Genomic DNA, 13,874 nt, shown 5'->3' with positions numbered 1-13,874 from the left:
GGCACAGGAGCCACGTGGAACCGGGCTGGGGCGTGGGTTCTGGCAGACACCCGCCAAGGGGGCGTGGAGCCACACTAGTGTGAGGAAATCAACCTCCAGCGGAAGCACTTCCCAGATACACGGAGAGACAGACAGACAGACCGGCCGGCCACGGCGGGAGCGTCCCGGAGGGCGGGTGAGCGGGCGGGCTGGCGGAGGCAGGCGCGCAGCGAAGCCCCTCGGTGGGCGAAGCGGCGGAGCGGAGGCAGGTCCCCCCGCGTGAAGCACCGGGCAGCACCGGGGCGGCACTTACGGTCGGGGCACCGGCTCCGCGGTGCGGTGGCGGGGACGTGCTGGGAGGCCAAGGCAGGGAGATGGGGCAGCTGGGGGGCCGGGCGCAGAGCCCCCTCCTCGCCACGCTGAGGGTGGGTGGAAGGGGTCCAGGCAGCAGCTCCGGGGCCGGCGTGGTGTGTCCGGCTGTCTGGTGCCGGGGAGCCCGCGATGTCCTCCGGCTGCAGTGTGGTGCACCGTGGGGCCAGGGTCATCTCCTCCTTCGGGGTGCGGGGGTTGAAGCCGGCAGGTTAATTACAAAAGAGTGCTAAGTGGTTAGATCCAAACAGGGAACTGTTTTCCTGGTGTCCGGCTCGACCGCACCGTGTGCGAGCGGCAGCGGAGTCTGCGCAGCCAGGGGCTGGAACGGCGTCCGGCTCCCAGGGCACAGGGCAGGGAGGGTAGTGTGTGTTTTCTCTCGTCTCTTAATATACAAACACTGTCAGCACATTCGCATATATTAATTTATTAGTCTTGTCTTTTTGGTTAAACTCGAGGCACTGCTTTGGGAGAAGAGTGGAGGTTCAAAATTAAAAAAAATACTAGTGATTAGCCAGCAGCGTTGCCACATGCGGAGCGGGTGAGGCAGCGCCTCGGGGGCTGGTGGGTCTCAGGCCACGTGGAGTGGAGGCCCACACGCCCCGGGGTGCTCCCCGCTCGCCTCCCACCCACAGCTCCCGGATGCAGCCAGAGTGAGGGCAAGGGCTAGAGCAGCTGCCTCCACAGCGCCCGGGGGACCCCCGGCGTATCTGCGCCCGAAGCTCGAGGAGGAGTAGGATGAGGAAGAGAAGGTCATAGAGAAGCCGGAGCTGGTGGCATCGAAGCTGCCGCGCCGGGAGCCTGCGCGGGAGCCGGTGCGGGAGCCCGAGCGGGATCCGGAGGTGGAGCCGGCACTGCTGACGTTGTAGGGGCTGTAGTAGCCCTTGCTGGACTGGGAGGAGGCCTCCAGCAGCCGCAGGCCGGTCCCATCCTCGATCATGCTCCGGTCCATGGCGTCCTTGTAGGAGATCTTGAGCTTGGTCTTGGGGCAGGTGAGGTACTTGGAGTAGGTGTTGACGTCCCGCAGCTTCTGGGCGGTGCGCGCGTCGATGGTGCCCTTCTGCAGCGCCTCGTCCAGGGACACGCGGCCCGCGGTGTCGGGCTCAATCAGGCCCCCCGTCAGGTACTGCACCTCCAGGAACCGCTGCCCGGCCTCGTAGTACAGCCAGCCCTTCTTCAGCGCCTGCGCCGCCGACATCTTCGTCTTGGTCCGCGGGTCCTCGAAGCCGTAGAAGGCCTTCTGTGCCAGGTTGATGCGGTCCACCATGATCTTGTCGACCAGGCCTTTGTTGACCGCGTCGGCGACAGAGCACTTGTCACCGGTGCTGGGGTCGATGATGCCCCCGGTGCAGGCCTGGGCTTCCAGCAGCCGCTGCCCCGTGATGTTGTCCACCAGGTTGCGGCGCATCGCCTCCGTGATGGACACCTTCTCGAGAGTGTCTGTGTCCAGGATGCCCGCCACCGGCCCGGTCTCCTCGGTCGGGTCGGTCCACATGGAGATCTGGGTCCGTGTCAGGGCCGGGCTGACGGTGTAGGAGGAGGAGGATCCCACTGAGGATGACCGCGACCGGAAGCCACCCATGTTGCCGGAGAGCATGTCAGCAAACTCGGTGATGGAGAGGGTGCCCGAGCGGTACTGATCCAGGGCTGACTGGTCAATCAGGCCCTTGCCGATGGCGTCGTCGATGTCGTACTGGCGCCCCGAGCGCCTGTCGATGATCATTGACTTCACCACGCCGTCGGAGGACGAGGTGGTGATCTCTTCCCACTCACACTCCTGCTCCGACAGCTCCAGGTAGGTCTGGTGGTCGATGAGGCCCTTGCGATAGGCTTCGTAGACAGACATCTCCTTGCCCGTCTCCGGGTCAACAATCACCACCCGGCGCTTGCGGACAGAGGACTTGGAAGAAGTCTTTCTCTCCCGCTTCTTCTCCTTCAGGGGCAGGAGGCAGAGGCCAGTCTCCGGGTCCGTGATGCACCGCTCCATGAGCTGCAGGTAGGTGAGGTTCTCCTCCGTGTTGGGGTCGAAGAAGCCCTTGGTGTCATCGCTGGGGTCCAGCAGGATCTCATTCATCTCCTCGTCAAAGAGGCCCCTCTTGTAGGCCACCTCCACGGGCAGGCGGTGGCTCTCCTCGGGGTCAATGATGCCTCCCGTGGCGATCTGCGCCTCCAGCAAGCGGATCCCGTGGTCCTTCAGGATCAGACCCTTCTTCATGGCCTGGAAGAGGGAGATGAGCTTTCCAGTGTAGGGGTCCCGGTAGCCGGTGACGGCCCTCTCGGCAGAGAGCAGCTTGTCCTTGAACTCGGGGCCCACGATGCCCATCCGCACGGCTTCCTCCACCGTCAGCTTGAGGCCCTTGATGGGGTCGATCACGTAGCCCGTGGCTGCCTGAGCCTCCAGGAGCTCGAAGGCCGTGCCGGGCCGGATGATCCCCTTCTTCATGGCCTGGTAGACGGACAGACGCTCCTTCGTGGAGTCCACAAAGACGCCGGCGATGCAGCTGGTGCCCTCCAGGAATTTCTTGATGTTCTTGGAGACCTCCTCGACGGAGGTGAGGCCCTCTTGGAGGCGCTGGGCTGTGGCTTCGTCCATCACCTGTGAACGGACGAGCTCCTCCACGGTGATCTGCTTCCGCAGCCCCCGGAAGGTGAGTTTCCGCGTGTCGCAGAGCGGGAGCAGGAGGAGCCTGGAGTTCTCGTCCTTCCGGCAGCGCTTCAGCAGCTGTGTGTAGCTGAGCTTCTCGTCCGTGGAGGGGTCCACGTAGCTGCGCACCTCGCTGGGCTCCGAGAGCATGTCGTGCGTCTCCTTGTTGATGAAGCCCCGCTGGTAGGCCACCTCCAGGGGCAGGTGGAAGCCCAGGTGCGGGTCGATGACGCCGCCGGTGGCGATCTGGGCGTCCAGGAGCTTGAGGGCCTCTTCGCTGGGAATGAGATCCTTCTTCATGGCCTGGAAGAGGGAAATCTTCTGTTCGCTGTAGGGATCTCTGTAGCCGGTCACGGCTCTCTCTGCAGACAGGAGCCGGTCGTGGATCTCAGGCCCCACCACGCCCTTCCTGACTGCCTCGTCGACCGTCAGCATCTCGTTCTTCGTGGGGTCAATCATGAAACCGGTGGCTGCCTGGGCCTCCAGGAGGGAGCGGGCCACTTCAGAGTTGATCAGTCCTTTCTTCAGCGCCTGGTAGACGCTGAGCGTCTGCTTGGAGGAGGGGATGTAGATGCCAGCCACACAGCCTGACCCATAGAGGTACTTCCAGACAGTTTCCACCTCCAGGAGCTCCCGGAAGGTTTTGGAGCCCTGCTTCAGCATGTTGTAGATGTCCTGAGAGATGATCTTGGCCTCGTAGAGCTCCTCGGCCGTGATGCGGCGCCGGACGTAGTCGTAGGACATGAGGTTCTGCTGCCGGATGATCTCAGTCTTCTCGATGATCTCGATGATGATGATGATCATGCGCTCCTTGGACACGCGGCCTGACTGGAACTCCTCCATGAGCTGCTTCCTCTGCTCCTCGGGCAGCAGGTCCGAGTGCATGATCTCCCACAGCGACATGGAGGAGCCCGCCCGGCTGCCCACGGGGATGTCCACCTGCGTCTCCTCGAACACCTTCCGTGTCTCTGCCTCTGTGTAAACCTGGGTGGTCTCCACCACTTTCGGCTTCTCGGGCTCCCGCAGAGGCAGCAGGTACAGGCCCGTCTCGGGATCCTCGATGCACCTCTCCTTCAGCTGCAGGTAGGTGAGGTTCTCACGGGTGTTGGGATCAAAGAAGCCCTTGGTGTCATCAGTGGGGTCGGAGAGGGTCTGGTTCATCTCCTGGTCGAAGTAGCCCCGTTTGTAGGCCACCTCCACGGGCAGGCGGTGGCTGTGCACGGGGTCGATGATGCCGCCGGTGGCGATCTGGGCCTCGAGCAGGCGGATGCCGTGGTCCCTGACGATGAGCCCTTTCTTCATGGCCTGGAAGAGCGAGATGGTGTCGCCCGAGTAGGGGTCCTTGTAGCCGGTGACAGCCTTCTCAGCTGAGAGCAGCTTCTCGTGCAGCTCAGGCCCGACAACACCAGCCTTCACTGCCTCGTTGACGTACAGTTTACGGTTCTTCACGGGGTCGATCAAGAACCCAGTGGCTGCCTGGGCCTCCAGGAGGACCACAGCGGTGCCGGGCGTCAGCAGGTTCCTCTTCATGGCCTCATAGATGTTCAGCTTCTCCTTGGTGGCCTCCACGTAGACGCCAGCAATGCAGTCGCTGCCGTGCAGGAACCTCCTCACTGCATCTGTCTCAGAGAGGTCCTTCACCGTCTTCTTGCCTTCCTTCAGCTGCTCGTACTGGGCTTTGCTGATGATGCGGGACTCCAGCAGCTCACTGGCCGGCACCGGCGCCCGCAGACCGCTGAACGTCAGCTTCTCCTGCTTTTTGGTCTCCGCCTCCTCGATGATGGTGATCACGATCTTGATGATCTTCTCGATGGTCACCTTGCCGGTTTTGTACTGTCGGAGGAGCTCCCGCCTGTGCTCCTCCGTGAAGTACTCAGAGTGGATCAGATCCCAGATGGTCATCGTCCGGCCCTTCATGCTGCCCACCAGGACCTCTATGGTGGTCTTGTCGAAGCACTCCTTGGCCTGGCTGTCGGTGTAGACCTCCTCCTGCTGCGACTGGATGGCCTTGTCGGACAGGGGCAGCAGGCACAGGCCAGTCTGCTTATCACGGTGGCAGCTCTTCTGCAGCTGGGCGTAGGTGAGGTGTTCCTGGGTGTTGGGGCAGTAGAAAGCCTTGGCGTCATCTCGGAGCTCAGTCAGAGCCTCGTTTATCTCCGGGTCGAAGTAGCCGCGCTTGTAGGCGATCTCGAGTGGGAGCCGGTGGCTGTTGACGGGGTCGATGATGCCGCCAGTGGCGAGCTGGACGTCCAGCAGCCGGAGCCCAGTGTCACTGGGGATGAGGCCCTTCTTGAGCGCTTGGTAGAGGGAAACCGTCTGGCCTGTGTAGGGATCCTTGTAGCCGGTCACCGCCTTCTCCGCCGACAGCAGCTTCTCGTGGAACTCCGGCCCCACCACCTCAGCCTTCACCGCCTCATCCACGGAGAAGAGCTTGTTCCCCACGGGGTCAATGATGTAGCCGGTGGCAGCTTGTGCCTCCAGCAGGGAGAGGGCAACCTCTGGCTTCAGCAGGTTTCTCTTCAGGGCCTCGTAGAAGGTGAGCTTCTGGCCCGTCGACTCCACCAGGACACCGGCGATGGCATCCGTGCCCTTCAGGTACTGCCGCACAGACTCCATCTCCGCCACATCCTTCACGGATTTCTTGCCCTGGTGCAGCTGGTTGTAGAGGTCCTTGTTGATGATCTTGCTTTCCAGCAGTTCGGCAGCGGGCACGGGCGCCCGCAGGCCCTCGAAGCACATCTGGCTCTTTTTCTCGCTTTCCTCCACAACCGTGATGATGATCTTGATGATCTTCTCCACTGTGATCTTGCCAGTCCTGTACTGCTGGATCAGGTCCCGCCTTTGGTCCTCAGTGAAGTATTCAGAGTTGATGAGCTCCCAGATGGTCATCGTCTTCCCTTGGAACTTGCCAAACGGTGCCGTCACCGTGGCCTTCTTGAAGACGTCCTTGGCTTCCTTGTCAGTGTAGACCAGCTGCTCCCTCGCTTTGGCTGCCTGGTCAGTGAGTGGCAGGAGACACAGCCCCGTGTCCGGGTCAGTCACGCACCGCTCCATGAGCTGCAGGTAGGTGAGGTTCTCCTGAGTGTTGGGATCGAAGAAGCCCTTGGTGTCATCAGTGGGGTCAGACAGGACCTGGTTCATCTCCTCATCGAAGTAGCCCCGTTTGTAGGCCGCTTCCACGGGCAGGCGGTGGCTGTGCACGGGGTCGATGATGCCGCCGGTGGCGATCTGGGCCTCGAGCAGGCGGATGCCGTGGTCCCTGACGATGAGATCCTTCGTCATGGCCTGGAAGAGGGAGATCTTGTCGCCCGTGTACGGATCCTTGTAGCCGGTGACAGCCCTCTCAGCCGACAGCATCTTGTTGTGCAGCTCTGGCCCAATCACACCCTCTCGCACCGCCTCGTTCACCGAGAGCCTCACGTTCTGCACGGGATCAATGATGAAGCCGGAGGCAGCCTGAGCCTCCAGGAGCACCAGCGCGGTGCCTGGGCTGAGCAGCTTCTTCTTCATAGCTTCGTAGATGCTCATCTTCTGGTTGGTGGGTTTGATCAGCAAGCCAGCGATGCTGCTCTTGCCCTGCAGGTACTTCTTGATGTCCTCCCTCTGCGAGAGCTCGTCCACACTCACAACTCCCTTCGACAACTTGTCCAGGTTCTCTCTGCTCAGGATGCCGGCGTCAGCCAGCTTCTCTGCCGACACCTTCTGCCGGATGCCGTCGAAGGCAAACTCCGGCTCCCCGTTCTGCGCTAAGCCGTCCATCGCGTCCCGGCCGTTGGGCACAGCCTTGATGTCCAGCAGCTGCGTCGTCGTAACCGCGGCCTCCCCGGGCAGGTCGTCCGTCTGGATCATGATCTCCCGTCTCTGGGCCAGGGCCGCCTTGTACTCCTCCTGCATCTGCTCAAGCCTCTCCCTCAGCTTCTTGTTCTCCTCTTCCAAAAGTTTCTCCTGCTGCTGCCGCTGCCTCTCCAGCTGCTGCAGCTCCTCCTGCTTGTGCCGGACATTTTCCTCAGCTTCTTTTTGATGCTTCTTGGCTTCGTCCAACATGGCTTTCAACTGCTGCTTCTCCTGCTCCATCTCCTGCTGCTGCCTCTCCTGCTCCGCCTTCAGGTTCTGGGCTTTGTTCACCTCGTCCTTAAAAAGCTTCTCCAGCTTCGATTTCTCCTCCTCAATGAACTTCTCCTTCTGCAGTAGGGCATCCTTCTCCGTCAGGAAGCTCTGCTGGAGGAGCTGTGTCTCCTGACGGAGCTGAGCCTGCTGGGCCACCTGCATCTGGGGTGGGAGAGAGGACAGTGTGGTCAGACACCCAGGAGGGCAGTGGGGAGGACTGAGGGTGGGGGCATGGGGCATGGGCAGCAGGGGTGGCACCGGGGAACACAGAGTCACCCACACACTCCGCTATGTTGGGTAAGAGTTAAAGAGCAGAGCCGGGGTTAGGGAGCCACACACACAACACGGGGCAGGACAAACGGGGGAGGACACGAGGGATCCTCCAGCACTGAGGCTGGGAACTGGGCACAGAGAGGAACACGGCAGGACACAGCACAGGGCTGAAGAGCCGGCCCGGGTGGTGGGGATCCCCCCTCCACAGCAGGAGAGGGGCTGGGGATCCCGCTCCAACACTGCCTGTGGGGTTTGCTTCAGTGGCCCCGACTGAAGGTAGCATCGTTGACCTGCACAAGGGGCCCTGCCCCACCATCCCCAGTGATGGTCCCTGGGGACCTGGCCAGGGGTGGTGTGGGGTGGCTGGGGAGAGGGACGGCCTCCCTGCATACCACCACTGCTAAAGGGGACCCACAGCCCAGTACCTCCTCTGCCTTCTGCTGCAGTAGTTCCGCCTCCTGCTTCAGCTTCTCCTTCTCCTTCTCCAGGTCAGCAATGGCCTTTCGCAGCTTCTCTGCATCCTCATCGCTCTGGTGCCGCTGGATCTCCAGGGTCTGCACCAGCGTCATCTTCTCCTGCGTGGCCAGCTCGGTCTCGTGCAGCCTCTCACTGATCTCCTCCGCCTGCTTCTTGAACCGCTTGGCTTCCTCCTCAGCCTTGGCCTGGGCCATGCTCATCTCCGCCACTTGCACCTTGAGGCGCTCGGCCTCGGCCGTGATGTCCAGCTGCCGCCGGCGCTCGGCCTCCAGTGTCTTCTGGAAGCCCTCGGTCTCCTCAGCCAGGCGCTGCTGCATCTGCTCCTTGTCCTCCTGCAGCCGCTTGGCGTGTTCCTGCGCCAGGTCCTTCTGTTTCTGCAGCATCTCAGCCTCGGCCCGCAGCCGTGTGGCCTCCTGCACCGCCTGCATCTTCTCCTTCAGCATCTTCTCCGCCAGCGCCCGCTGCTGTGCCAGGTCGTCCTCGGCCAGCTGCCGCATGCGGGCGGCCTCCTGCGCCTCCACGCTCAGCCGGGCCACCTCCTCCGCCACCTGCTTCATCTTCTCAGCCTCCTCCGCCAGGAACTTCTGCGTGTTGTCCTTGTCCTTGAGGATCAGCGCCTTGTTCTCCTCCTCGATCCGGCTCTTCAGCTTGGCCAGCTCCTCCATCTGCACCCGGACCTTGAAGAGCTCCTCCTCCACCTGGGCCTTCTGCCGGACGGCATCCGTCACCTCCTCCTTCAGCCGCTGCAGCTCCTCGTCCAGGATGCCCTTCTGATGGTCCGTCTCATCCAGCTGCAGCTTCACCTTGGTCAGCTCCTGCTCCACCTGCGCCTTCTGCCGCAGCGTCTGCTCGGCAAACTTCTTGTGCTTCTCCATCTCGGCGTCGGCCAGCTGCTTCTGCCGCAGGGCCGCCTGCTCCGCCTGCGCCCGCTTCGCCGCCTCCAGCTCAGCCTCCTTCCGCAGCTTCTCCGCGTCCGCCTGCGCCTGCGCCTTGGCCTGCGCCTCCTCCTCCGCCCGCTGCTTCAGCCGCTCGGCCTCCTCCACGCGCTGCCGGGACAGGCTGGCGTCCTGCTCGGCCTTGCCGCGGGCAAACTCAGCCTCCTCGGCCGCCCGCCGGGCCCGTTCGGCCTCCTCACGCAGCCGGTCCAGGAGGCTCTGCTCCTGCTGCCGAGTCTGCAGCAGCTCCTGCTCCTTCTGCTGCACGGCGGCCAGGTGAGCCTTCTCCTCCGCCGCGATCCGCTTCTGCGCCGCCTCCCGCGCCAGCTGGATCTGCCGCTCCGACTCCTTCTCGGCCAGCTCCTTCTGCCGCCGCGCCTCTTCCACCATGGCCCGCAGCCGCTCCACCTCCTCCAGGGCCAATCGCCGCTGCCGCCCGGCCTCCTCCTCGGCCGCCAGGATGGCCTGAACCTTCTCCTCGGCCTCGCGCCGCCGGCCCTCCTCCTCCAGCGCCAGTGCTCGCTGCCTCTCGGCCTCCCGCTCCGCCTGCTCCCGGCTGCGCTGCACCTCCTCGGCCTCCCCGCGGATGCGGTTTAGCTCCCGCTCCAGCTCGCTCTTTCCGGCCGAGGCCCTCTCGAAGCTGGCCTTGAGGACGCGGATCTCCTCCTCCACCTGCCGCCGCTGCCGCAGCGTGTCCTCCACCAGCCCCTTCTGCCGCTCCAGCTCGCTCTCGGAGGAGCGCTTCAGCAAGGCGATCTTCTCCTCGATGTCCTGCTTGTGCTGAGCCGCCTGCTCCTCCAGCAGCTTGCGCTGGTAGGCCTCATCCTCCGCCAGCCGCCGCAGACGCTCGTTCTCCGCCTCCTTCTCCTTCAGCGCGATCTCCGCCTCCGCCTTCAGCCGCGAGGCCTCGTTGATGGCCGCCAGCTTCTCCTTCAGGATGCGCTCGGCCTCGGCCCGCTGCCGGCCGGCCTCTTCCTCTGCCAGCTGCCGCTGCCGCTTGGCTTCCTCAGAGAGGGCACGCAGGCGGGCGGCCTCCTCGGCCAGCTCCCGCAGCTTGCTGGCCTCCGCCTCCAGCCGCTGCTTCGACTTCTCGCTGCTGGAGCGCGACTCCTCCTCCGTCTTGGCCTTGCTCTCCAGCAGAACCTCCATCTCGGCCCGCAGCTTGGCCAGCTCCTCCTCCAGCTCCTTCCTCCTCTGGATGGCCTCGTTCACCTCACTCTTCAGCCGCGCGAGCTCTTCCTCCAGGAGCAGGCGCTGCTGTTCCCCGTTCTCCATCTCCGCCTTCAGTCGGATCAGTTCCTGCTCCGCCGCCAGCTTCTGCTGGGCCGTGCCCTCCGCCAGCTCCCGCTGCTTCTCCAGTTCCTCCTCCGCCAGCTCCTTCTGCCGCAGGGCCGCCTCCTCCGCCTTGGCGCGCTTGCGGGCCTCGCGTTCTGCATCCTCCTTCTGCTTCTCAGCCTCCTCCTGCGCCAGAGACTTCTTGTGGGCCACCTCCTCGGCCTGCAGCCGCAGGCGCAGCGCCTCGTTGGCCTTCTGCCGCCAGTGCTCCAGCTCCTTCTCGGCCTCCTCCCGCGAGCGCTCGGCCTCCAGCTGCTGCCTCTTCAGCCGCTCGGCCTCCTCCTGCAGCTGGGCCACCGCATCGTGCTCCTGCTGCAGCGACAGCTCCAGCTGCGCCGTCTTCTCGGCGAAGGAGAGCCGCTTGCTCTGCAGCTCGGCCTCGGCACTACGCTGGGCCACCTCCTGGGCCACCAGGATCTGCCGCTCCTTCTCGGCCTCCGCCTGCCGCATGCGCCGCTCGGCCTCCTCCGCCTGCAGCCGCAGCTGCTCCAGGTCCGCCACCGCCTTCTGCTTCTCCCGCGCCGCCTCACGCTCGGCCTGCACCTTGCGCTTCAGCTCCTCCTCTGCCTCCCTCTTCTTCTGACTCTCCTCCTTCACCTGCCGGCGCAGGCGCTCGGCCTCCTCCTGCGCCTGTCGCTTCTGCCGCTCGGCCTCCTCGGCGCGCGCCCGCAGCTCCTGCAGCTCCGTCTCAGCACCCTCCCGCTGTTTCTCGGTGCTCTCCAGCTGCAGGCGGATGAGGCGGATCTCCTCCTCGACCTTCTTGCGGTTGTACTCGGCCTCCTCGATCAGCTTGACCTTAGACTTGATCTGGTGGTCCGAGTTCTGCCGCAGCTGCATCAGCTCCTGCTGGATGTTCTGCTTCTGCTGCTCGGCGTCCACGGCCACCACCTCCCGCCGGGTGACCTCCTCCTGCATGCGGAGCTGCAGCTCCCGTGCCTCCGCCTCCGCCTGCGCCTTGGCTTTGGCGTGGGCCTCAGCCAGCTGCCGCTGCTTCTCCAGCTGCGCCTCCACCTCCGCCAGCCGCTTCCTCTCCTCCTCCTTCAGCTTCTCGGCGGCTTTCTGGAGGGGAAAGAGGGTGCAGGGGACAGAGAGGGGAGAGAGAGACAAATCACAAGGGATGCGATCGCGCCGCGGCATCGACGCCGGCCAAGCCACGCACCGCTGAGCCAGCGGAGAGCTGGAGAATGTGCGTGGAAGGGCTTTGGCCCCTGGGCCGCCACACGAGCCAGCGGCAGTGACACCAGCTTCCAGAAGACAGATGGCAGGACAGGGGACACACAACAGTGCAGGCAGACAGGCGACAGGAGCCAGACAGCAGCGCGGGAAGCGGGCGGCCACGTACCGGAGAGAAGGGACGGAGCGCGAGCGGAGCCCAAGCGTTGGAGACAGATGCGAGAGCGTGCGAGACACCACTACCGTGGCTCCCCGTGTGAGGGGCCAGCACAGACAGCCCCCTCCGTGGGCAAAGAAGAGAGACGGCCCGAGCGCCAAGAGCAGGAGAGAGGGTAGCCGTGCGAGGGCGATGCCAACAGAGGTTTCCCTGCCGGGAAAGCCTCGACGATGGAGAGAGCAATCCAGCTGGTTCGAACCCCTCCCGGCCCCTTCCAGGCGGGAGCGCAGCGCTCACCCCACATGCACCACGAGAGAGGCAGCCGCACGCTCCGCAGGGCCCGGGCACAGGCAGCACTCATGCAAGGGAGCCGGATCCCTGCGCCAGACCCCCGATCCCAGGAGCAGCACCGGGGCTGAGGAGGGACAGAGGAGGACGGGGCGAGCCATGGAGAAGGCAGAGGGTACCGCGGGGAGGGGGCATGCGCAGAGTGAGTACCTGGTGCAGGGCTGCCAGAGTGATCCTGGTTTTTTACCCTCCATTAGATCCCCACCAACACAAACATCCCCAAAGAAAAAGCACCGGCAAAGCGGCTCCGAGGGCAGAAACCAAGAGTTAGAGAGGTTACCCTGCGCCAGACCCCGCGGGCCGGCGCCCAGCACAGCGGCATGCGCAGGCGGGTGCTGACTGCACAACGTGTATCTGGGAAGTGCCTCCTACCACCAGTCACATCAGAGCCCCCGGTGCCCAGAGCCGGCTCGGCTCAGAGGCCCTCCACACCCAGAGCCAGTGGCCTCACTCCCGGGAGCCCAGCAGGGGGAAGAGTTAGAGGCTGTGACCCAGTGTTAGTGATGGGGCCAGAGTCACAGCCATGGGGCAGGGCCAGCGTTAGTGATGGGGCCAGAGTCACAGCCATGGGCCAGGGCCAGCGTTAGTGATGGGGCCAGAGTCACAGCCATGGGCCAGGGCCAGCGAGGGGTTGGGGCCGGCGCCATGGCTTGTGGGCCAGTGTTAGTGATGGGGCCAGAGTCACAGCCACAGGCCAGCATTATTGATAGCTCCACAGCTGGAGTCATGGCCACGGGCCAGTGTTAGTGATCAGGGCTGGGGCCGGAGTCACAGCCCTGGGCCAGTGATAGTAATGGGGCCAGGGCTGGAGTCAAGGCCGTGGGCCAGCGTCAGTGATGGGGCTGGTGCCAGAGTTATGGCCATGGGCCAGTGTTAGTGATGGGGCCAGAGCCGGAGTCACGGCCATGGGGCAGCGTTAGTGATGGGGCTGGAGCCAGAGTCACAGCCAAGGGCCAGTATAAGTGATGAGTCCAGGGCCAGAGTCACAGCCACGGGCTGGCGTTAGTGATGGGGCCAGACCCCCATGAACCGCGCTCCCTGCGGCTACACAGCCGGCTGTGCCGCCCCGCACCGCTCCCTACCTCCTCCTCCTCCAGCCGCCGCAGCGTCTCGGTGATGAACTTGATGTACTGGGTGGTGAGCGTGGTCAGCTCGCTGAACTGCGTCCGCAGGTCCACGTACTGCAGAGACAGAGGGTCAGAGGGAGGGAGGGGAGAACACCCACAGCCCCCCGGTCCCTCGGTGATGGTGGGGCCAGACAGAGGTGAGTCTGCACAGGAGCCCCCCAGGCCCACCCCTTCATGATCAGCCATACTCTGGGAACCACGGGGCACCCAGGCCCACAGCAGTGGGATCCTCCTCACCTCCTGGATGATGCTGTCGGACGCCGACTGCACTTTGGGCTTCTTAGCCGGCGATGCCATCGGCTCCACCTGCGCCTTGAAGCTCACGAGCTGCAGCTCATAGTCCTGCCGGGGAGAGAGTGCTCAGCGCGCCATCACAGCCCTGGTGAGACCCCCAGCCCTGGCACTGTCCCCCCCAGTCCCCCAAGGGATACTGTGCTGCCCCTCCAGCCCCCCCCAGCCCCGGCCCCCTGGGCAGCAGGCGCACCTTGATGGCATCGATGTACTGCTTGGCATAGCGCTGGCACTCCTCCACCTTCTCCTTGTGCTGCTCACACTCCTCCAGCAGTTTCTGGGGAGATGTGTGAGGGTGAGCCCAGGCACCCCACGGCCACCTGAGAACACCCCCAGCCACGCCACAGCTGGGAATGGCCAGGAGCACCCCTCACCCTGCTGGGCATGGCCAAGAGCACCCCTTGCCCTGACACAGCCAGGGACAGACAAGAGCACCCCTCGTCCCACCATGGCCACCCAGGAGCCCTCCCCACCGCACCACAGCGGGGACAGCTGAGAGCACCCCTGGCCCCACTGGGGCCGGGTATGGCCAAGTGCACTCCTTGCCCTGCCAGGTATGGCCAGGCACACACCCTGCCCCACCAGGGATGGCTGGCTGCACATCTCATCCCGCTGGGGATGACCAGGAGCACCCCTTGCCCCACAGCAGCCAGGGATGG

The 13,874-nt window shown here is 64.3% G+C and overlaps 1 protein-coding gene across 4 annotated transcripts in view; it reads right to left on the bottom strand.

Annotated features, from left to right (window-relative positions):
• Positions 1-568: 568 nt before the first annotated feature.
• PLEC (plectin) overlaps positions 569-13,874 on the bottom strand; it is a 30,278-nt gene continuing 16,972 nt past the window's right edge. For all 4 annotated transcript variants that reach the window (XM_027670054.1, XM_027670051.1, XM_027670053.1 and 1 more), the window contains 5 exons: positions 13,409-13,492; positions 13,162-13,266; positions 12,880-12,978; positions 7,798-11,178; positions 569-7,261 (listed from right to left, as the gene is read on the bottom strand). In XM_027670054.1, coding sequence (XP_027525855.1) covers positions 920-7,261; positions 7,798-11,178; positions 12,880-12,978; positions 13,162-13,266; positions 13,409-13,492 — 10,011 coding nt within the window. In that variant the 3' untranslated portion in view covers positions 569-919. The remainder of the gene's footprint in view (positions 7,262-7,797; positions 11,179-12,879; positions 12,979-13,161; positions 13,267-13,408; positions 13,493-13,874) is intronic.

This window comes from Corapipo altera, unplaced genomic scaffold (genome assembly GCF_003945725.1).
Source record: "Corapipo altera isolate COAL_440 unplaced genomic scaffold, ASM394572v1 121, whole genome shotgun sequence".
Taxonomy (NCBI): domain Eukaryota; kingdom Metazoa; phylum Chordata; class Aves; order Passeriformes; family Pipridae; genus Corapipo; species Corapipo altera.
The sequence above is the reverse complement of the archived record's forward strand: the minus strand, read 5'-3'. Positions and strand labels throughout refer to the sequence as shown.